Genomic DNA, 25,288 nt, shown 5'->3' on the forward strand with positions numbered 1-25,288 from the left:
AAAAATTGTATCTGGAAAATTGAAAGTGATGGTTTGAATGGGGCTCTCTCCTTGTCAAACTTCAATTTGAAATTAAATTGGGGCCTTCAGCAGTAAGACAGGGACTCCTGACCTCTGAGTAATTGCTTTCCAACTTCATTTTCTTTAATTTGGTGGAGATATTTTTATTCTAAGAAGTGTTGGAAAGGACTATTTTATGAAAATGAAGCTATATCTTAAGAAAAACCTGGTTATTTCTTCCTTCTAGTTGAGGCGTGTTCCTGTTCCTACTGAGGTAAGCTTTCTACACACCTCCAGTACTCCCCACTCGGCACTTTCATTGTTATAATTACACCAACAAACTCAAGAGTCATTGAGACTAATGATACAGCTTGCAATTTAGAACCTCTGCAAGGCTCCTGGAATCAGCCCAGGCAACAGGAAAAGTATGAACAGACAATTCCTTGTACTGCTCCCATACTCCCTGAGATATGGGTTCCTGATATTTAGAAAAAACATTCTTTGAAGAAGGAAAAGCATCCGAATCCGAGAGAAAGGCATATACAAATACATGAAGGAATGGAATAACACAGCACTTCTAGGTATTATTTCATTCATTCATTTGCTTAACAAACGTTTATTGAGTACCCATGGTATGCCAGGTGCACTATTGCGGAAGCTGAGGATAAAAGAGTGAGTAAAACATGGTCCCTGCCCTCAAGGGCATCCACAAAATGGAGGGAGGCTAGAACACAGAGACAGAAAATCACAGACTAAGTATAACGAGCCCAGTGACTGAGAATGTCCAGGGGCTCTGAGGGCAAATGGGGGAGCCAGGTATGGAGGGACTGAAGCCAGATGTGCAGAAAACAGCCCGATTTAGTGGGAGGCTAGAAGGACAGGCAGGTGAGTAAGAGGGAGCAATCAAAGGCAGCTCTTACAGTTCTAGGAGGTCAGTACCATAAATGGGGCTCCTGAATGAAAGGAGAGTGTGGAGCAGGCTCTAATGGGCTGGTGATGAGCTGTGTTTGGGACACAGTGAATCTGAGGTATTTGAGAGACATCCCATTGAAGGAGGTCATGGTTTCCTTGAGAGCACAGACCATGCTATTCATTTCTGAGTCTTTGTGCTAAGTATATAAGAGGTTCTCATAAAATAATGAATGAATAAGTAAATGAATATTATGTACAAGAAACATATATGCAAATGATTTTCACAGGAACTCTATGAGGAAGGTCTATTATTACCCCAATTTATAGAAAGGCCCAAACCTTAAAAGTTCTGTGGTATAAGGGAGGAGTTAGTATGGTAAGGTCACAGATAGCAACATCTAAAAAAAAAGAGAGAGAGAGAGACAGAGAGAGAGTACACAGAAACATCATTAGTCATTAAGGAAATCAATAAGTCATTAAGGAAATGCAAATTAAAATCACAATGAATTGTTATAGAATTCACTCACTAGAATTGTTATAAATCCATCAGAATTGTTACAATCCAAAAGACTGACAATACTAAGTGTTGGTGAGGGTGTAGATAAACTAGAACCCTCATATTGCTTATGGAAATATAAAATGGCCACTATGGAAAACAGCTTGGTATTTCCTTATAAAGTTAGACATATGCTTTCCATATGTCCTAGCAATTCCACTTCTAGATTTCCACACAAGAGAAATCAAAATATGTTCACACAAAATTTGTTATGTTAATATTCACAACAACGTTATTTATAATAGCCAAAAGTTGGAAACAATTCAAATATCCCTCAACTAGTGAGTGGATAAACAAAGTGTGCCATATTCATACAGTATAATACTATTCAGCAATAAAAAGGAATTAAGGGGACGCCTGGGTGGCTCAGTGAGTTAAAGCCTCTGCCTTTGGCTCAGGTCATGATCCCAGGATCCTGGGATCGAGCCCCGCATAGGGCTCTCTGCTCATCAGGGGGCCTGCTTTCACCCCCCTCTGCCTGCCTCTCTGCCTCCTTGTGATCTCTGTCTGTCAAATAAATAAATAAAATCTTTTAAAAAATAAATAAAATAAAATAAAAAATAAAAAGGAATTAAGTACTGGGGCGCCTGGGTCGATCAGTAGGTTAACGCCTCTGCTTTCGGCTCAGGTAGTGATCTCGGGGTCCTGGGATCGAGCCCCGCGCTGGGCTCTCTGCTCAGCGGGGAGCCTGCTTTCCGCCCACCCCTGCCTGCTTCTCTGCCTACTTGTGATCTCTCTCTCTGTCAAATAAATAAATAAAATCTTTAAAAAAAGAAAGGAATTAAGTACTGATACGTCCTAAAATATGGATGAACTTCAAAAAGATGCTAAGAAAAGAAACAGACATAAAAGACATTGAATTGCATAATTTCACTTACATGAAATGTCCAAAGAAGGCAAATCTATAGAGACAGAGAGTAGAAGAGTGGTTGCTCAGGGCTGGGGTGGGGATGGAGAGGTAAGGGTGTGATGCAGACAGATTGCAAATGAAAATTTCCGCAATGAAGGAAATGTCAGCAACTGAGTTACCGTCATGGTTGCACCACTGTAAATTTACTGAAACTCATCTAACTGAATCCTTACAATGGTTAAATTTTAAAGTATGCAAATTTCACTCCAATAAAACTAAAAGCAAGCAAGCAAAGGAAGAAAGAGTGCTGTGTGATTTAGAAGAGGTAGGGAGTGCCCAACCAGGCTGGTGAGATTTGAGCACCATCCAGAGTGGTATATTTGTGCTAGACCTTGAAGACTAGGTAGGATTTCAACAGATTGAGATGGCATACTAGGGAATTACAGACAAAGAAAGCAGCATGAGTGAGAAAATACCAGGCATTTTTGGGCAAGATCCAGACATTCATTTTGGTTTAATATTTGGATGGAGAAAAGTAGATGAAAAAGCTGAGAAATGTGGTTACGGCCAGATCACAGAAGCTGAGAATGGTCATAAGATTTAATTTGGTAGAGAGTGGGGACCCACAGAACATTCCAGAGTATGGGAATGTCCTGGCAAAGATTAATGGGACAGCAGTGAGGAATATGTGTTAGAAAGATGAGCAACCAAGGCAGAGCATCAAATGAAAGGCTCAGATAACAGACTGTAGTGAGCGGGGGCCAAATTATGCTCACTTGCCTGTGTCGATAATGCAAAAGGACAGAGAAATGAAGTGTACCAGATAGAAAGGAAAATAATAAGACACCAGTTACTTGGCACTTCCTATGATCCATGCACTGTTTTAAAAGATGACTGTTCTAAAGGACAGGCAGAGAGTTAAGACCTGCTATATACAGAATGACCCAAATAGATTGACGATCATCTTTAGGTCTGGCTCCAAAGAAAAGGAATAAAGATTAGAGAGGTCATAAAATGCTTATCTAAGGGGTGTTATGGAAACCACAGATATGGAAGCTTGTAACCGAGTAAGAAATGGTGATACTTCTAAAGTGGAAGGATCCTAAGTGAGACAAATGACAAAGACCAATTTACACAGCTGTCTGCCCCAGGAAGGCAGGAGCACCTGACCAGCTGGCCCTCTCTATGGATGTCACCACTGCTTTAAATGCACACAGTATACATTAAGTAAACATGCATTGACATGACTGAACAGAACCAAATGGGCCTAAAGAAAATTGTTACTCCGCTGTTTCTTGGGATCAAATCCTTGCCCAGCTACTTTTTTAAAAATTAACATATAATGTATTACTTGCCCCAGGGGTACAGGTCTGTGAATCATCAGGCTTACACATTTCACAGCACTCACCATAGAACATACCCTCCCCATTTTCCATAACCCAGCCACCCTATCCCTACCCCTCTCTCCCTGGCAACCCTCAGTTTGTTTTGTGAGATTAAGAGTCTCTTATGGTTTGTCTCCCTCCTGATCCCATCTTGTTTCATTTTTTCCTTCCCTACTCCCCATAACCCCCTGCCCTGCCTCTCAAATTCCTCATATCAGAGAGATCATATGAAAATTGTCTTTCTCTGATTGACTTATTTCACTCAGCATAATACCCTCTAGTTCCATCCACGTCATTGCAAATGGTAAGATTTTGTTTCTTTTGATGGCTGCATAGTATTCCATTGTACATATATACCATATCTTCTTTATCCATTCATCTGTTGATGGACATTTAGGTTCTTTCCATACTTTGGCTGTTGTGGACATTGCTGCTATAAATATTCAGGTGTATGTGTCCCTTCGGATTACTACATTTGTATCTTTAGGGTAAATACCCAGTAGTGCTATTGCTGGGTCATAGGGTAGCTCTATTTTCAACATTTTGAGGAACCTCCATACTGTTTTCCAGAGTTTTCCCAGCTATTTTAAAAATACTTTTAAAACACTCAGCACCTTATATTCTGCATCCATGAAGGAGTACTATAGCTTATGAACAATCAACATCCCAAACCTAGCTGAGATCCCAAACTGGCTTCCTGAAAGCTGAATCCAGCTGTTCAGGGGATCAGAGAATGTTTATAAATGTATTTTTTATTAGCTGCCAACACCTAAATATCAGAGAATTTCACATTTTCAGTTTCCCTTGAGAATTTGGAAATTGTGGCAACTGTAGGCCCAATTCCACACAGTGTCAATCAATCACAGCTAAGAAGCACTTGTCCTCACTAAACATTAGCGTCCCTATCTGGTACACTTCATTCATTCATTCGCTCATTCATTCAACAATATTTATCAAGTACCTACTCTATTCAGGGCACTATTGTAGGGTTTGGAGATATAAATGAATAAAACAGACGAAATCCTTACATCCTGGAGCTCATTTTCTCACAAGCAGAGCCAGACAATCAATCAATCAAGGGATATATATATATATCTATATCTCCATATATATATATATATATATACACATATATACACACACATATATATATATATATTTCAGGTGGTGATAAATTCTAAGAAAAAAGAAGTAAGGTGCAGAGATGGAAAGAGGATGGAGAGGTGCTGGTTATTAAGACAGGGTAATCAGGGCAGGGAAGTGTCTCTAATTAGGTGACACCTGAGCCAAGATAGGATTTACATGAGGAAATAAGCCCTCAGACCTGAGGCGGAGATAGGTCAAACTGAGCCAACAGCAAAAATAATCATGTTTTATGTGTGGGAGAAAAGGGGCAGAGGGCACTTCAGGCCCTAGTAATGGTTTGGAGTTTATCTTGAGTGAGATGGAAAACCACTGGTGAGTTTAAGCCGAGAAGTGACATAGACAAACATACTTATTTATATTGGTGACTGGCCCCTATAAGCATTGTTTTTGGCCTGTGGCTTAAAGCAACCTGGTTTAACCCGAAGGTTAAAGGGTTAGAGGTGGACTCTGTCTGGAGAGGGAAAATAATCAGACAATGAGGCAGGAATCGCCTGATCTTCAGAATATAGCATTTGTGCAAAAGGCTAACCTAAACTTAACAAGGATGAATTAACTAACGTCTGTGGGCAGAGTTAACATACAGTGAATCCACTTAGAAAACCAAACTCACAGGACCCTGAAACTGGACATTGCTTGACTCTAGTCCAAAAAAGAAAGGATCCTGGTGGATGTGAATGGGGGACATTCTGCCTATCCCACTTAAAAAAGCTTCTCTCAATCTTCCGTCTTTACCAGTGACATTTCATCCCCACTGGTACACTCAATTTGGTGGACAAGGCTTAAGTGTTGCTTTATTTCAGTAACTTGAGTTGACTCTCATGTTATCCCAACTCAGACAAAGAAAAAAAAATCTGTTTTACTCCAAAACGAAGTAACGATTAGCACTAGGTGTTCAACGTGACCTGAAAATCCATTCCTCGACCCTGAACAGTTCGAAATGTTTGACAAGAGGAAGCGATCTACTCACAATCAGAATATGATCCCGTCCCATCGTGATGACCATCCGGTTCACTGTGCGAAGAAGCTGGACCATGATTTCTTGGATGTGGTGGTACGTGAAGGCCTGGAACACAGTCAGAGACATCTGTGTGACAACCAGTCATTGTATCTGCACACCTCTTCCAAAGGACATACAACAGCAGTCAGACATGGTGGTCATCAAGGTCACCACCAGTGCCAACATCAGTACCACCATCATCATCATTGTAGTCATTGTCGTCATATCCCCATGGCCATCACCACCTGGCACTGGGCACCAGGAATTTCACTAAATTTTACTAAATATGTGGCAGAGATTAAGAGCTTAACTCTGGAATCAGAAACTTTTGTTTAAGAATACTAACTACAGAATTATTGTGTTATTGGCTACTTCTCTGAATCTTGGTTTCTTCATTGGTGTAACAGTCAGAATCTAACCTGGAATAAGGAGGGAATTTACTACAGGAAATTGGTTATATGGGTGATGAAAAAGCTGAGTCACAAAGCAAAATAACCTAAGGATTAACAATAGGGGAAGTCACTATTACCACTGAGCTTAAGAGACAAATAGAGGAGGCAGTGTTTCTGGATTCCAGGACTGGGCTTATGTGATGGAAACTATAACCATGGGGAAGCTTATACAGTAGAAGCTTCATTATCTATCTTGAGGGAAATCATGGTGAACTTCACTGTAACATTTATAGGGTACTAACCCACGTTCAATACAAGTCACTGAACCTTGGGTAGAAGTTGCTGATGCTCTTTGAGCATTTACCATGATGCACGAGGGTTTGGGGCATATTTACAATACCGATTCACTACATTCTCAAATCCTTATACCAGTATACCCTTAAGACACAGAGTTTCATCTATGCACAAATAGGAGGGTGGTCATGGCCAAGTGCAAAGGCCTTGGGATTTTGAGATCAGCTGCTCCAGGTCTGAATTCCAATTCAGCCCTTATCAGCTGGGTGTTCTCACTTATAACTTAACCTCTCTGAGCTTCAACTTCATCATCTACAAACTACAGAAGGTTCTCTCACTAGTCTTTCAAGGTTGATGTGAACTTAAAATTAACACATGTAATTCTGAGACAATGTACTTGCTTAATTCCACTGTAGGAGATTCTGTGGGTCTGAGAGCCAGCCTGGGCATCAGCAACTTCTGAATTTTACATGGATTATTCTGATGGCTAAGAACCATGACACAACGCACTGTGAAGCTCTAGAAATGGAGACTGGAATTTGGGAAAATACTGTGTCTCCAGAACCCAGCCAGAGTCTGACATAAATGAAATGCCTAAGAAATGGTAGCTAAAAAGGTAGATAACTACTTACACTCATTCATAAGAACCTCATGAACCTTTGCTGCATTCAACTCAGTTGTAGTCTGTCTCTTAATGTAACCAATGAGAGGAAAATAGAGTTTGGGGAGGCCAAAAAAAAAAAAAAAAGAAAGAAAGAAAAAAGAAAGAAAGAAAAGAAGGAAAGAAGGAAGGAAGAAAGAAAATGTGCTTATTGAAAAGCCCCCTCTCCTCCCAATGGGCTCTCAGTGACCGCTGTCATCCGAAGATGTATAACTGAGCTTGCTTCCTCTCTCTGCCTCACACTTCTTCTGCACTTTGGCTATAACCCCTGATTCTCCGGCTCCATGGAGCTCCCCGTGAAGCTCACCAGCAAGCCTTCCGTCCCAGCATATATTTCACAGAAACAAGTTCTCATGCTCCGGTAAGTCCCACCAGACCTCAAGCTCTTGCAAGACTCTCTTGCTAGATTAGGTGAGCTTTCCCACCACCGTCCAGCCCTTTCCCGACATCTGCTCAGGGCTAGGGGAAGGAACAGCTCCCTTCACTTTTCAGCTCCAGGCCAACCTCTCTCCTGACTTCGTTCTCCTTCATTTCTTCAAACCTTTGTACTGACTTACAATTTTCCATCTTGTACATTACATGACTGTGATGTCTATGTAAGAACTATACTGCTAACACGTGTGAGTGCTTACTAAATACCTGGCACCTTGCCAAATGCATTATCTCATCTCACAACAAGATGGACAATATTATAATCTCCCACACATGAGATGATTTGTTCACTTGTGGAAATGAAAGTCCAGAGAGGTCAAGTACCTTGTCCAGAATCACCCAGCTAGACAGCTAGGGAAAAAGGATTCAGACCCAGCAGTCTGGCTCCAGAGCTGGCTCCTCACCCAGACACACCAGTAGCCTGGACCAGGAACACAGATCTCTGGTTGTTGCTTTGGGGCCTTGTCAGCCTCATCCTATCTCTCAAGTTACATAGAGCTGGACTTCAAGGGAGCCAGCTTCTAATAGCCTTCAGTGGATTCTGATCTTTTCTTTCCCTTTTAGAAAATCTCCAGGGCTGTGTCTTCATGACTCCCTTATCTTCTCTGCATTCCTTTGCAATTTCATCAACCTAAGCCCACTGCAAATTTATATAATGGTTTCCATTTGATGTTATTTTTTTTTTCCAGGATTACATCTCTTCCTTTACCAACAGAGATAATAAAACCCCTTTTCTCTTGACCTCCTGCTCCCTGCTTCTTTTAAATAGCCATTTCATCTTAGTCCAGAGAGCGGCAATTAGACTGTTCAGGAAGTTTGGTATTTAAAAGTGGAAAACTGTCAAAGTCAATTCATTTCACTCTGAAAGCTCCCAATATGAGAGGTTGTACAGCAGAGTGTTTTGGGATCAGACAAACTTGAGTTTGAATCTCAGTGCTGCTCATTTGAGCTGGGTGACCTTGGGCACATTATCTTTCTTCTCTGAGTTTCAGTTTATTTATAAAGTGTGGCAAATGGTAGAAACCTCAAAGTGCTGTTTTGAGAAATAAATAAAGTAATGCAGGTAAATCCCTTGATACTAAGTGTTAGCACATAGTAAGCCCTCAATAAGTGGTGGCTGCAACTCGCGTCCCACTGGGTCTGCAGCAGCATTCTGCCTGGGCTTACAGATTCTCAGCACGTAGCAGAAAATGCAGTGCAAGGCAATACATAATCTAAACTCTGGTTGATATTGAAATGTCACCCAAAAAATGTATAGCATATATGCAAATGGAAAACTTTCAAGATGATAAACCTGTGCTAAGCAGTAAAAATGCAGCCACAAATCACCCGCTGTTAATTGCTCCAATGCCAGGCAAGTGGAGGGAATCTCTAGGAAAGTGTCTTCTGGGCTCAAACTAAACGGTGGTTTATAATTGAAAAGACAAAGTCAGTCTTCCCATTGTGCACCTTGCAAAGAAATTAATCCATCCAACCTAAACACACTGCAAATAGTAGTGACTTTCCTTTTTTTTAATAATTATAGGCTGTGATATCTGGATGGAACTTAGAGTCTCTTCTTTAAGTGAAATCTTATGCATAAGCCTGATATATAACATGGTGGAAGGAGAGCTGGAAGAGGGTGAGGGGGTGCCTCGTGTCTCACTTAAAGCCCTTTGCCCAGCCCTGGGATGTAGAATGCACCTCAGGACAACTGATCTCCCACAGTGTTTACAGAACAGTAAGAGAACATACCACACATGAGATGATTTTATGTAATAATATATAGACACAGCATTTTCTAACATTGAATCATATTATGCAAAAGGTGTCCTTTTTTTTCATTTTTTAACCCTCATTTTGATATCAAGTAGAAAAATTTCCCCTTGCTGCTAACATGTCTTTATCACCTCTCTATTTCATACAAAGTTCTTTTTTAAACAAAGAAATCCTCAGGTTAGAGCAAACAGTGAACAACAGCATCTAATTAGAACTTAATAACATTTTATTTCTAAAGTTAAATTTATGGCAGGGGTTTAGGAAAAAGATCAAAAACTTGGAAATAAAGAAAAATGAGGATACTTGGTTTTTTAATAGAGTCTTTGTGATCAGCCCAACTTGTCTGGGGAAGGAGAGGGGGTGGTCCTCTTGCTTTTCGCAGAAATGTAACTCTGCCTGATTAATCATCCACGACTTATTAGAAACCAGAAATGTTAACAGCCCTGTCAAGTTAGAGGTTAACTTTCGAAAAATGACAAAGGGGTCATTTTATTTTGTTTTATTATTTGCTGGTTTGCTCATGTCTATATAATTCCATTGATCTGCAGAAATTTTGTTTTATATCTAAGGAAAATTTTATATAAGTCTCTCCTCTCCCACAAAAAAATCAAGAACCTTAAATCCGTTTGAACCAGTTCTCTCCTTGTTCAGCTTGCTCCACATATTTAAATAAAAACTTTTGACATGTGCTCACTATCTAATCACATAAGATATTTCTTAACCACTGGAGAATTCTACATTTATACAATCCTAACCACTTAACAGATGGTGGTATAAAACTTTGCTTCTTTTTACCAAAGTTACAAATCTGTAAAGTTTAAAAACATCTTTCAAGGTTCACGAATAAAACAAAATAACCACAGCAAAACAGCAATCCTTCCTGTTCCCCTTGCCAGGGGAAATTCTTTACTTCTTTCAGCTGAGGTAGTTGTTATTTGGGTATTTGTGACAATGTTGCCAATAATATGCTTGTAGGATGCCTTTTTTAAACTACTTTTTTCTCTTCCTGTGGTTATCCCGGCATGGTAAACAACAGGGCTCCACTCTATTTCCTACACCAGCCAGCCCCATCCGGCAACAGCATCCTTCCAAAGTCTCTTTCTCCCATACAGTCAGACCACAATTCTGGCCTGACCAATATTCAGTGTTTAAAATATTTTGTAAACTATGACAAGTTCCCATCTCTTGTACAACTTTTTCTTCCCCAAAAGGAAAAAAAAAAGTAACTGGTAGGGGGAAAAAACAGAAATTCTTTTTAGTTCTTTGAATTTCTTTATACTTTATTTTTTCTGATTCATGATTGCTGCTTAAAAATTCTCTTTTTAAGTTTGCTTTGCCTCACAAAGTTGCTCTTTCCTCCAAGTTGCTTCTCTTCTGCTTGCTTGTTTTGTGCTCTCTTTTAGTCCAAGTTTTCCCTTGTGCTCTGGAATGAATGATGGTGTGTTCATGTTTCAGTGTGGGTAACTTAAATCTGGTTGCCAACTCTGAGCGCGTGAGTAGAGCTTGTGGTCTGTGACTTACACTGTAGGGTGATCTGGTTGGGACCCTTAGTCAGAGAGACTCAAATACCCATATATATATTATATTCTTCATCATATATATCTTCATTTTCTTCATATATAACATATATTCTTCTTGTGCTTCTCAGATTCCACAGACAAGTATTCTCTGCTCTCTTGTCTGAAGGGTTAAGCCCTGGCTGCAGCCCTCCAGGAGCTGAGTGGGACCAAAGTGCCAGAAGTTTCTGCTTCTGGGATGTATACTTTGATAACTTGTTTCGAGAATGGCATCATTGACTTCGATTTTGCTGAGTGTTTCCTAGTCCAGTCTTCTGTTTTATCTTCATAGAATAAACTTCCAGCAACCCCCACTTCAGGGCGTCAGACTGCTTCTTCTTCTTCTTTTTTTTTTTTTTTTTAATTTTTATTTACTTATTTGACAGACAGAGATCACAAGTAGGCAGAGAGGCAGGCAGAGAGAGAGGAGGGGAAGCAGACTCCCTGCCGAGGAGAGAGTCTGATGCGGGGCTCAATCCCAGGACCCTGGGAGGCAGAGGCTTTAATCCAATGAGCCACCCAGGCGCCCCTGGCAGACTGCTTCTTAAACACACTTGCAGCTGGTTCTCCTTGTTAAACCTCCTCCTGTTCATCCCGCCTCCAGGGGCAACTCCTACTACCCGGTCCTGAAACTTAGGGGAAATCTTTGCTTTAGATTGGATGAGTTCTCAGCTCTCCCCACTGCTGGCTTATGAATTACCCTTCCTGGGTCTGCTAACTCATTTATTCCTTTACCATATGGTATCTACCTTCTTTTAGAAAACTCCCTTTGCTTTTGTTCCAGTAGGTTTTCAAGAGGGAGCAAACAATGCAACTGTATTTCATGTATCATTTTTACAGGGGATTCTACTTCAAATTTTCATGTTTAAATGTTTATATGTAAGCCAATTTCATTCCAAATATTACAAGTTCATGTGATAATGTTAAATAACAACAACAAAAAAAAAATGTGAGTGTGTAATGCAAATATCTTTGGTTTTGAAAAGAGTTCTAGTACAACCCCTAATTTTACAGAAAGAAAAACTTCAGCATTGGGGGGGGGGGGGGGGGGGGGGGATGCGGCATGGAGATCATGTGACCAGTGACAAGTAAAGTCATCAGAGCAAGAATGAAAAACCAGTTCTCCTGAACAATGCCTGGCCAACTGTTTTCTCCACTCCAGCACACAAGCAGTCTTGGTCCTTGTGTTCATGCCAAGGACAATCTCAGCTCATCCACCTGCTTTGTCTTTAGGTCTTTTTTAATACTAAGATAAAGGTTTCAAGGTCACAACTACAGAGTTAAATCCAAAGACCTTTTTTTTTTTTTTAACCAAAAAGAAATAATGTATTTTCTGACCATAGAAATAACTACAATCTATGGCCACTACTATTTTTCTCTGCTCTGTGTTTCTATGTAAGAGGTCTTTTAAACTTCTTTCTTATCTCAAAGGCACCACAAACACTTACCTAGAAAGAAAATATCCTAACTTTCAAAAATAGTAACAGGATCATCTAAAGCAGAGTCACTTCTTTCTATGGCCCCTTGAGGCAATGTGATTTTTCTCATGAGTTCTAGGTTTAGCGCTGTCTTCTTTCTTCTTGTTTGAACCATTTCCCAACCTGAAAGACTTGATTCTAAGTGCACAACACCTCATTGTATGAAGCAAGTGACAGAGGCAGCCAAAGACTCAGAGATGTGGAAGTTGGGGGTCAGTAAAGTCCAGCAGGGTGCTTTGTTGCTCCCCATCATCTCTGTCTCTCTTACCCACGGGGTGTCCCCCATTTCCCAGGTAGGATTTAAACAATGCCTTCAAGTGGTCATAAATGTCTCTGTACCATAAATCAGCCTTCTCAAGAAGCAGAGAGCTTGAGTGGGGGGCAGAAAGTTAGATAAAAAGGAAAATAAGATGTGGGCTCCCATCTGACACTGATATTACCAATCTTGAGGTCATATATGCCAGAAATTTGAGGTCTATATGCCAGAAACTGTGCATATAGATGAGACATCTATGATCCTACATTTTTTTAAAATATCAATGAAGTCCCCAATGAAATAGGATTTTCCCAGGCATTATCCATTCCTAAGTGGCTAGGCCTGAACCCAAACTCAGTTCTGTCTAATTTGGGGCTCTTTCCGAAGCATGGTGCTGGTACTGAGAGGTGAGGGTGCTTTAGAGTCAAGGCTTATAAGTGCCCCAGCATCCATCTTTTAGGATCACAGAAATGAATAGAGGCAGCAGCACTTTGTAGATGATAAATCATTCTGCAAATGTGTCCAAAGTAAATAAGACAAACATTTGTGAGCACAGCTGTTTATGGCATATTGTATTGTTTTAAATATCCAAATGCAGCAAACAAGATAAATGTCCCCAAATCTGGGATCCTATTATATAAACAACAGCTCATCCATACAATGGAGTGAGAAGGTAGATATGCCTTGATCTGGAAAGATACTTTTAATACACTCAGTAGAAAGAGACTATGGAGCACCATGCATAAGCCCATTTATGTTTTTTAAAAAAATCCTTTTCCGTGTCCCCAAAGTCTATAAAAATGTATGGCAAACCATTAATAATGGTACCCCCAAGCAGAGGTAAGAAGGAGAGATGTGAGGTTAAAGGGATAATTTTACTTACTGTGGTTTGCTAGAAATTTACATAATAATCATGTAAAGAAAATAGAAATAAAGAAAATAGAACTACTGCCCAATTAGAAAAGAATGAAAGTCAGTCTACACACCCAAAGAATCATACTCATAGGGACTGAGTGGGGATACACAGCAGGGACCACAGTGTGTTCCCCGCAGCCCTGTGTTGAGGTCTGAGGGCCCTTACCCTTGCTGGGATCCTGCTGCTCACAAGCTGGAGTGGTGTTGTCAGTGTTACTAAGCTGAAAAAAGAGCTCTGCAAAGTAACATGGGTTAATACTTTTTAAAAGGCCCAACTGAAATGTTTTATTCCATTTATCAAAAGCTTTTAACTTCCATTTTCTGGAAGGCAGGGGGAAAACAATCTACTTAAAACAACCAGGGAAAAAAAAAATGCACACACACACACACAAAACCATCACCTTCAACAACAACAAAAATCCCGTTGTACTTAAAGAGAAACACTGCTTTTATTCAGGTCCTGTAAGTTGCTTTGTGGGGACTTTTATTAAAATACACTGGAAGCTCCAACCTGCAGGCTAGAAAGAAAAAAAATTAAGCCATCCAAGGTCTGTAAGTCTAACATCTCAGCACTGATGAATGGAGACTTGTTGGAGCCACTTATGAAGATGTACCTCAGAGATGCTCTACTTTCGTGTTTAGTTCTTCAAAAAAGGAGGAGTCTATGAAATTGTATAAGGAGAAATAGCTAAAGAACACAATTAACGATTACTAAATTCTTCCTGTATGCCACGCAATGAACTGTGTGCTTTGTATTTATAATTTCAGTGTGTCTTGGGAAAACCCTGGGGACAAGTATTATCCCATTTTAAGATATAAAATAAGATTCATCCTAATTATCATTACCATTCAATATTTATTGACCACTTCATATATGCCGTTTACTATAATAATAGTGTTTTACATGCACCATCTCATTTAGTTCACAGAATAATCTTATCAATCTGCCATACTAGTTGCTCCTATGTCACAAATGAGGTAATTCAGAGGTTTATATAACTTGTCCTAAGTCACAGAGTTGTAAGGGATGGGGGTGGGTTTGAATGCTTGTCTTCTTGGTTTCCAGGCTTACAAGTTGTGTACACAGGTATTTTAGCAATTTTGTATCGCTTACAATATCTAAATATAACAAGCAACATACAGGTCCAAATGCCACCCCTCCCCCACCCCGCAGCAATGGGCTCCTTTAAGATTTCCATTGTAGAAATGGAGGTCTGTGAACTTTTTGTAATACTTCAAAAAGGTTAATATACTCACACACCTTCAGTGCTGCCACATGGGCTTATTAGTTATAATGTCAAGATTTTTTGTTTGCATAAGAACAAGATGAACTCCAGTTAAGCACCCTATTTAACTCTGCTGCTCAGAAAATTCAGAATAGGGCTTATACATTATCACTTTTTTTTAAAATGAGTAAGCACATCACTTAATGTTTAATAGATGCTTCTTGTTTGGGAGGCCATGTATTTTAAACCATGCAACCAATAAGAAAAGGTGGGTGAAAATTCTCTGGTGGTGAAAACTTTTGCTACTATTTATCCAAAAAGCCATTCAAAAATGTGGCTTCCATCTCTCCATGTGAGGGCTACCCAATGAGCTTTTCCCTCCCTCCTTCCATTATTGCCCTCCTCTCTGTCGCCCCCACCAGCAGCCTGCCATTTCTCTTCTGTTTCCTTTGTTCCCTTTTGCTTTATGTCTTTGCTTTATCACACTTCATCCTTAATGCCAGGATGGCTTCAGCCACGGGCAGAGAAGTTGTCTGTACAGATCAACATGATTCTCCCCCACCCCAAATGATTTCTCAAATACATCTCCAACTGTTTATTGATATTTGAAATTCCATGGATAGAATGTCACTCTCTGACTTACAGTTAATTCTCTCCTGTTAAAATATAGCCTTGATTGAGAACATTAAAACATGAGAGTATAAACCCATCTGGGTTAAGGGTCCTAACATATCCACTCCTACCTGACCCCGTTACACTGTTGAATAATAGATTGTGCACCATCCCCGAATTCCTTGAGGAAAGGGATTAAATCTATATTATTAGTTAGATTTAATATGTAGAACAAATACAGGACATACAATAACTAATCACCACATCAATTTCATTTAATTAATTAATTAGAAAAACTAATGTGAGGTGTCAGGTAACTCGTAGAGATGTAAGGAGAGATTCTTAGATGAGGGGAGGGAATCAGAATTAGAATCTGGAAGCTTCTGGGCATGGACTTCCTCAACTATACGAGCAACACAGCTTGACCCCACACAAATGACTAAGGGGTCCGTGGACATGAGAAAGAAGGAATAAAAAACATACACAATCTTCCACCTTCCTTCCTACAGTGAAAATACCCCTAATCATTCTGCCATCCTCCAGAGAAAGAATATAGACATCAGACAGCTCATTCAGTAATGATTGATCTAGTTTCCTCAGCAGGATCTCCCTAAATCAAAATTCTATTGTCCTCTTTTTTTTTTCTTTCAATAAAATGGAATCTCTCCCCATGAGCCCCTCCCAATTCAGGTAGGCACAAAACTAAGTTCAGAGATAGATCTCATGAAACACCCCACTATCTTATGTCCCAGCCAGATCTCAGAGTCCAATCTCACTGACAAGTGTGCTTAGGAATTGATCACACCAGAAACTTTAGAAAAATTACCATCAACATGAACCTTTAAAATCTTACCCTCCAACCTCTTTTTCCTTTGCTGGGAAATTATAGAGAAAGTAGGCCAATCTAAAATGTAAGAGAGTTTACCAGAAAAGAGCAATAAATCTGAGGAATGAATGTGAATCCTCTGATCTACATGTGCACTTACACAGACATCAATGCTGGGTTTTTTTGTTTTGTTTTGTTTTGTTTTGTTTTGTTTCAGTTCAGACTGGATATAATTAAAATACTCCCCAGAATCTCATCTCAGAACAAGCAATGGAGACTGTGCATCTCTCCATGGTGCTGATAAAAATCACTGCCTTCTAGAACTAGGGCAGTTCTCCTCATCTTGAGAAGTATGAAGTCTCAATCTCTCTCTCTCCCTCTCTCTTTATCTCTCTCTGTCTATTTCCCCTGACTTACCATAGTGTGTTCCTCTGCCTTAATGCTGATAAAGTATATGTAATTTATTTCACTGTTCCCTAATTGTGAAGGTGATTTCAAAATATTTTTACAGTTCTGGGTGCCTGGGTGGCTCAGTGGTTAAAGCCTCTGCCTTCGGCTCAGGTCGTGATCTCAGGGTCCTGGGATCGAGTCCCGCATAGGGCTCTCTGCTCAGCAGGGAGCCTGCCTCCTCCTCCTGTCTCTCTCTCTGCCTGCCTCTCTGCCTACTTGTGATCTGTCTGTCAAATAAATTTAAAAAAAATATTTTTACAGTTCTATCACATGTCTAATATTTGCTATCATCCCCACCCAACTCATTTTGGAAAACTTAGGTTGTGTGTTCCCTCCTCTCCCACTATCTCTGTGACCAACCCATATACTCACGATGAATTTGAAAGAGGGACAACTGGTTTATTTTCCTATTTATTATAAATTTCCCAATTTGATCTATGATTTCTCATGGTTTTTCTAGGTGAGAAGAAGGTGGCCACTTTATAGCCCAGTCTCCATAATATACCACTTATAATCTATAGCTCCGATCCTTCCCTGACCAGCTGCAAACAGGAAAGCTTTTCTTCTGTATGCCCAGTCCCTTTATATTCTTAATCAGTGACAGCCCAGCCTAAGTGGTTACTATAACCAACTCAGCTTGAACCAGATCCATGTATTTATTCCTAGAAGTACTCTAGGAGTTTCTTTCTAATAAGGATGTAGCATCTAGAGTAGTATTCTGCTCCCAGTGTTCCTAGGTCTGGGATGAATTTAGAGCCTTGGGAATCTGCCTAAACATTGAGTTGCTGCTCCACTCCAAACTCCCATCCTACAAAAATGAGATAGCCAGGTGGTATTCATTATCATTCAAACCTCCAGAAACATTCCTTGAGCATCTACTTTAGTAGTTCTTAACCACTGCTGCATTTCTAGAATATTCTGGGGAATTTCTAAATATACAAATATTTTCATGCTGAGGTTCTACCCCAGATTAACTCTAAATCTCTAGGGCTAATAAGGCCCAGGCATTGCTGTTTTTAAAAAGCTCTCCATTTAATTCTGACATGAAGTCAGAACTGGGTACCACTGACTCACTAATGCCATGCTCTGTCTTGAGTGCTGGGGATTCAGAGGCAGAGAAAGCCTAGTCCCTGCTTTTAAGAAGTAATAGTCAATTGGCAGGGTATGGCTAGGGAAGAACCACTCAGCGAGGAAAGGACCATAACAGAAAGTGCTAACACAAAGTGTTAGCTAAACTCAGAAAAAAGACAACTCAATCTAGGGGAATCTAGGAAGATGTCTTAAGGGAGGTGTTGTCAGAACTAGCAGGAAAAATGTGCACCTGATATGCTCTTTGCTATAAGTGTAAGTATGGCTTTATAATAAGAGTAGTTTCTCTAATAAGAGTATGTAGCCTATTAACACATACTATTCTTAATATTCTTAATGTAATCTTAATATTCTTAATATTCTTCCAACCCCTTTCTCTCAGCCTGTGTCAAGTCTTACTCTGCTCACATTGAGCCTTGGAATACTATCTACTCCCAAGAATTCTGATTATGATATTCCCAGAATTACAGTATCTTCATGAAACAGAGTTCACCATATCTTAGCCTTGGACTGTGGGCCACTCTTTGAGGAAGTTCAGTTATTTGAGTCTGGTGAGGTTTTATTTCTTCCAGGCACTAACCCAGCCATTCTAACCACCTTTAGCCAGCTCATCTCTCCCATAGAGAGTAACCAGATGGATTTCTGCCTGTGTTTGAGATGCCCTTCTCTCCCTGGTCACCTGCCAGTCTTATACTCCACAGTCAAAAACAAACAAACAAACAAACAAACAACAATAACAACAACCTAGCTCAATCATCATCTTTGGGAAGCCTTTTCCCATTCAACCTACTTAAACCTCATCCTAAATATGGTTGGTTGCTGTATTTTTTGAGTTCCGACAAAACCTATTCAATACTTCCTGGAACTAATGTGCCACATCTTTCAATTTTGAGTTTCCAAAGTGTAGCATCCACTTGACACAGTGGAAGTACTAAGCACATGTATAAATATGTGGAATGAATGTGTCGATGGATGGGTGGGTGGGTGGATGGTTGGATAGATGGCCAGGGGACAAATAAACTGGTGAATTATTTTGCCTAGATTTATTTTTTATCTTATCAATTCAGATAATAATGCAAAATAATAGATGTTCTAAGTTATCTATTCTCAAAAAGCAAAGATAACTAGTGATCTTCTTTCTTTTTCTTACATGTACTCTCTCTTCTTTTCCTTTTTTCCCTCAAACCAAGAGGATGTGGTGTTGTAACTTGCCTTCCGCAGTAAGTTTCAAGTAGATAAATAATTAGTCTTCTGGGGGTATTTTGGAAAATTATAACTACTCCTCTCTAACCTTCCCTGAATTGTGTCATTCCTTGCCCCTAGATATGAAAGCATTCCTTCTGCCTCCTGAAGACTGGCTCTTTCCACAGAAAAAACAAACAAACAAACAAACAACTCTACTTTTCACAGATGTCACTTTCAGACCCTGCTTATCAGATTTCTAGTGCCTCTCCATGAGTTTCTTTGAGGCATATCTGCCCTTTATTACCTACCTACAGCCTCAGTGACACTTGCCAAGCCAGAGGAAGACTTGCCTTCATTTTTATATTTCCAATCCCTCACAAAAATATATAGCATGAATTATAATGTCTAACAAAATCAACTACCTCTTTTATTCCCTCAGGTTACACCACTAACTTATGCAGTTTTTAAAAATTCACTATTTATTTCACAAACATTATCAGAAAGAAAAATTCATAATATACCCATAAGTCCAGCCCTGCAACATATCTAACTTATTATTCTATGATGCATTCAAGTCCTTGAGCATGAAAAATCTTTATGCAACATGCAGAAAATTTGTATTCTGCTTTTTCCAGTTAACATGACATAAACATTTTTATTATCATACTTTTTAGCCAAAGAGAAGGCTCTGTTTCTACTTACCCTCTAAAGTGGCATAGGGGAAGGTCTGGATTTAGATAGATTGAATTCTGGCTCTGCCACTAACTTGCTAGGTAGCCTAAGTCTATTTATTTCAACTCCTGTAAGCCTCAGTTTGCTCCTCAGTAACATGGGCATGATAAGAGCTTACTCACAAAATTGTGGTAAAAACTGACTTCTGTATATAAGGTGTTTGACAGTGTTTGCCTTAAGCAGGAATTCATGAATGTGTGACTCACAGGTAACTGCAAATCTTTAAAACATGGATCTATCATGACTCAGAATACAAAGTACACATGAATAATTAAGATGAAATACAAGATTGAATTCAAGTAAATTCTACATTTGGGTCCCACCCACAGAACACTGAGAGTTTACATTCACTCACCTGAAATTGGAGATACTTAGGTGGAAAAGCTTGAAAAATCACTGAAATCTATCACCACTCTTTCACAGATATATTTGAGCGACCTTCCTCAGATCACAGAATGTCAGAACTAGGGCTGGAAATAGAACTCTTATGTTCTCAAAAGCTGTTGAAAGGCTTTGATACCAAATACCACCTTTCCCATCACCACTCCCTCAGCCAATACAGCACAAAATGCACACATCATTAATTAATCAAGACTTTTTCAGAGAGATCACACTGTGGGAAAATGAAAAAAAAAAAAAAGAAAAAGAAAAAGAAAAAGAAACACACACTAGGTATTAGCATGGTAGCCACAACTAACAAAATATTAGGGAGGGGTAAACTTGTGCTGGGAGAGGCCATGTAACTTCCCCAAGAGCACACAGCTAGCTAGGGGTGAAATTGGGAGTCTGAATCCACATCAGTATGTCCCCATCATCTTTCAACTAGAATTTAACTCAATCAAAATCAACAGATATTTTTGACTGCCCAGTCTGTGCCAGGTGCTGTATTATGATGTGACAGTGAACAAGACAGATGCAGTCCTTGCATCCATGGGGCTTATTGTCTAGATGAGAAAACAGACACTTGCATGAAAGCAAAGTGTGGTGAGCATCAGGTAAGGTAAAGTACCTTCAGTGTTTGTAAAATATTCATGCAATGAGAACATGTAAATGTGAGCCTCCACTCTGTTTCAGAATTAAATTACACTCTAGGTTAAATGTGCTTACCCATACTGGCCTGGGAATCTGACCATTATCCTGCATTATTTCTGTGGGAAAATGCATGGTGAATTCTAACCTGATTCAGGAGCACAACAATGCTCAAAGTTGGGAGCACAGCCATACTCAAAGTTGGTACCTGCTTTTTATATGATGTTTTAATGCAACAGCAGCAGATTTACCTTTCTCATTATCTTCTGCTGAGTATGAAAAAATAAAATTAGCATCAGCATATATTTCTAGAAAGTAGAGCAATTGAGATGAGAGGATCAATCAAACCACAAAGATTAATTATTGAGTACCTGCTTGGAATTCGGCACTTTGCCCAGAAAGTGTAGAAATATAGAAGAAATATAAGACTGGATCAACCCTATCCTTGGAGAGTCTGTAAACCAGGTATCAGATATCCGTATAACAGCAATTCCAGTAAATGGTAGGTTATGTCAAAATTTCAAGAGACTGGGGTGGACTTATGACTGTGGAATGGCTAGGTGGATCAGAGACCAGAGGAGCTGACTCTGGTAGGACACCCATAACTTGGATATTTGGGGAGAATTCGTCATGGCAGAGAGAAGAGTGTTCATTGTGGAGAAAGACCTAAGACAAGTTGAGCTGTGAAATAATGAATAGACATTGAAGCCAATGTTGGGGAGTACTGGGGAATAAGTTCTTAGAAGTAGTTCTGAATGAAAGAGTACTTTGTCTTAATCACATTGGCATCCCCAATGCCTAGACTGGTGCCTGACAAAGAGTGGGTGCTCAGTTATGTTTAGTGAGCGGTGAAATAGAAAGACAATGTATAGGGCGCCTGAGTGGTTCAGTGGGTTAAAGCCTCTGCCTTCGGCTCCAGTCATGATCCCAGGGTCCTGGGATCGAGCCCCACATCAGGCTCTCTGCTCAATGGAGAGCCTGCTTCTCTTCCTCTCTCTCTGCCTGCCTCTCTGCCTACTTGTGATCTCTCTCTCTGTCAAATAAATAAATAAAAATCTTTTAAAAAATTTTAAAAAAGAAAGACAATGTATTCATTAAAGAGAGAAACAAAAAAAGTGTGAGTCCTCCTTCAACATTAACCAGACAAGCATAACATGATAAGAACAAATGTGATACTGCACATAATTCAGTGCTAAATTCTACAGTAAAACCAAAAGTTTCAGAATGTAGCAGAGTAAGTGGCTAAGACAAGGCAAAAAGAATCTGTGATGATTTCTTAAGAAATCAACCCAGAGGAAACTGGGTTGGGCCTATTAGAAAAAGCAAGGTTTGGCTCTCAGAAGTTCACAATTCAGATGCTCATAGGGTGAGGCAGATAACGTACATAAACATGAGAAGCCAGTCATGTAGAAGCACAACAGGAAGTGGTGAGTCTGTTGCTTTTATTAAATAGTTTGGCAAGGCAAACAAGATAGATCTGTGGACTAGATTCAGGCTGAGAACCACCAACTGGACAATTAGATAAGCAAAAGGAAGAAAAAAAGAGTTCAATCCAGATGGAGAAAACAGGTAAAGGACAAAGAGGAAAGAACATGAAGGCCTGGAGGAAGACACAGAGCCTGATCTTACCAGAATGCAGAATGCTGGCTGGAAATAACGGGAAATGTGGCTGGAGAGAAAAGCTAAGTATAGTTTAGATTCCAGGTAGAAGAGGTAATAGATGAAGCTTCAAAGATAAATGTTAGCATGTTGTATTGCTTGGAGAAACTGCGATGAGATTAAACATTTTATTTTTTAATCTGGGCCGCTGAATCAATTGCATTTATCTCTAAGACGAATGTTGCCTGAGATCTCCGTGAGAAAATGTCCATTCTAGAACTCCTCGATTGCTTTCTGAAAACTTTCCTTATTCCGTCACTAGCAGCTGCCCCCAGATTGTGTAAGACAGGTGGGGCACTATAGACGGAGCCGTGGATCAAAAGGATCTTCAAACACAGAGCATTTTGTTCCTCGCTTAACACATTTCACTTAAGGATTTACATTTACACCAGTTGAACAAATCAAAGTTATGGTTCCCTCAGTAACTGTAACCTGGACCAAACACAGCTATATTTTTCTGCTGCCATGCGGGCTTTTAACTCATGCCTCCCAACTGTGAAGGGGAGATTTAATTCAGACATTATGCAAGAAATGCTTTCTGGAAAGCAAGTGGCTGGCCCAGTGAAGGTTTAGTGTAAATGGCTGTTCCTTTCAACTTGTGCTTTTATGCAAAGGTTCCCTGCAGACAGAAATCTTCTAGAGCCCCTCCACAGTCTTTCATGGTGAGCAAAAAGATAACTTCTCCATTTCTGCAAGCTGTCACGCTTGCTCATTCATGGGTCAGAGCTCAGCTTTGTTATTGGGGGCATTTGGTGTCAATGAAAGGCACTACAAGGCGCCAAGACTGGATGAGAGTAAGCGATTGGGGCACTTACCCAAGGGGCAAAATTTAAGGGGCAAAGAATAATAATAAAAATAAAACTCAAGAGTAGAGATGAATCATATTTAATGCCATATTTTTAAAAATAAAAGTTAATTTAAAAAATCCATGATGAACAAAATATCAAAATGTTGATTCTTTTTTTTTTTAAGATTTTTTTTTTTTTAATTTGACAGAGAGAGATCACAAGTAGGCAGAGAGGCAGGCAGAGAGAGAGAGGGGGAAGTAGGCTCCCCGCTGAGCAGAAAGCCTGATGCGGGGCTCGATCCCAGGACCCTGAGATCATGACCCGAGCCGAAGGCAGAGGCTTTAACCCACTGAGCCACTCTGGCGCCCCCAAAATGTTGATTCTTAAAAAATATTGCATTGGTATATTATTTTTGTTGATTACTGAATTTTTGGTGCCCTCTTACACTTTGCTGCCATCCCAGACAAGTGCCTCATTTGTTTCAGCCTCATCTTGGCCCTGAGAGACAGTCTGCATGGGTGAGGGACAGAGGAAAGATGGAGCAAATGAGGAGAGGCCATTGTGGATTTGGCTGTAGGCGAACTCCTTTAAACTTTGGTTACGGCAGATAAAGAAATATCGGAGAGCATCTCAAGAAGTATTTCTAGTTGGTATTGATGAAACAGGACGTGTTGGATCATTAATTTTATCGGAGAGTTCTAGTCAACCAGCAACAAAAGCTGTCTTCTAATTTTCCAGGTGGATTCTCCGAGAATAAATGACACCAGGACCATCTGTTAAGCTATGCCAAACCACTCACTTTCCAAGCCTGCCAAGTACAGGTTGAGTGACATTCAAGCCCCACATGTTGGCCTAGGGAATTATTGCATAGACAGGGCTATCATATAGCCCAAGTGAAATCCTATAGCCTGCAAGGTCCTTGAGACCACAGAAGGCTTTTATCTCATCCACATTCCCAGTCCCCAGGCTAATCCTGGGTTCCTGCCTGCTGACATTGGTTTAGTCATCTGCTCATTTGGTGGGAGGTTACATTGCCTCCTGACAGGCTGAGGCAGTTAATAGGATGGAATCCTCTGGTAAGGCCAGTCATTTGTATGCAGATTTTATTACTATCTCCGGTAAAGCGGAGAAAACCCCTTATCTATCAGCATCCCTTCATATTGCAATAGGTATGGTTTGGGGAACGGCTAGTCCTCAAAATGCATTCTTTGTAAGTGAACAATCACTCCTTAAATACTTCAAAGATAAGCTTTTATTTGTTTATTTGTTTGTTTACAATAGTGTTAGCTTTATGGACAAGTTGGATGTATGCTTCATGCAGCTTCCCTTATTGTTAAAATCCTAATGTCAACATGACCAGAGCACAATTACAGAAAATTCACATTGGTACAGTCCTGTTCACTGAACTACAGACATTGTTCTAATTTTGCCAGTATTCCTTCTAATGCCCATTTTTCAGTTTATGGTCCAATTCAGGATCCCACATTGAATTTAGTTGTCATGTTTCTTAAGTCCCGCCTGTCTCTGACAGTGCTTCGTCTTTGGAGACATGGACTTCTGAGAAGTACTAGTGTGCTGTTGCATGGATCGTCCCTCAGCTGGGGCTGTTGAATGTATTCTCATTATTAGATTGAGGCTGTGCATTTTTGCAAGATTCCCCACATAAATGTTGCTGTCCTCTTTAGGGCATCTTATCAGGCGGGAGATGATGCTGATATGTATCCTTTCTGGTGATGCTCCTTTCATCACTTGATGAAGGGGGTGGCACTCAGGTTCTTCTACTTTAAAGTTACTATCTTTCCTTGTGTCATTAAAAAGTGCGTACTTTGGGATTAGGCAAATACCCTAATTTCTCATCATACTTTTGCCCATCACTTTTAGTCTCCTTTTGCCCATCACTTTTAGTCTCCTTTTGCCCATCACTTTTAGTCTCCGTTGATGGTTCTTCCTTGTGACAATGATGACTGCAGTGTTTGCCTAATCCCAATCCTAACGTTAATCATCTCTAAACTGTATTTAAGGCCCAAAGACCAAAACCTACCGAGGTGAAAGACAGCAGTCTCCTGTCAAATGACTTTCTCACAGCTGTGAGATTAAACACCCA

At 40.0% G+C, this 25,288-nt stretch overlaps 1 protein-coding gene across 1 annotated transcript in view; it reads right to left on the reverse strand.

Moving 5' to 3' along the window:
* LOC111140871 (dedicator of cytokinesis 2) overlaps positions 1-25,288 on the reverse strand; it is a 406,275-nt gene that overhangs the window by 223,926 nt on the left and 157,061 nt on the right. Inside the window, exon 27 of the mRNA XM_022493104.1 lies at positions 5,817-5,912. Within this exon, the coding sequence (XP_022348812.1) occupies positions 5,817-5,912 (96 nt within the window). The remainder of the gene's footprint in view (positions 1-5,816; positions 5,913-25,288) is intronic.

This window comes from Enhydra lutris, unplaced genomic scaffold, assembly GCF_002288905.1.
Source record: "Enhydra lutris kenyoni isolate GAN:26980312 unplaced genomic scaffold, ASM228890v2 scaffoldscaffold5, whole genome shotgun sequence".
Classification (NCBI taxonomy): Eukaryota; Metazoa; Chordata; class Mammalia; order Carnivora; family Mustelidae; genus Enhydra; species Enhydra lutris.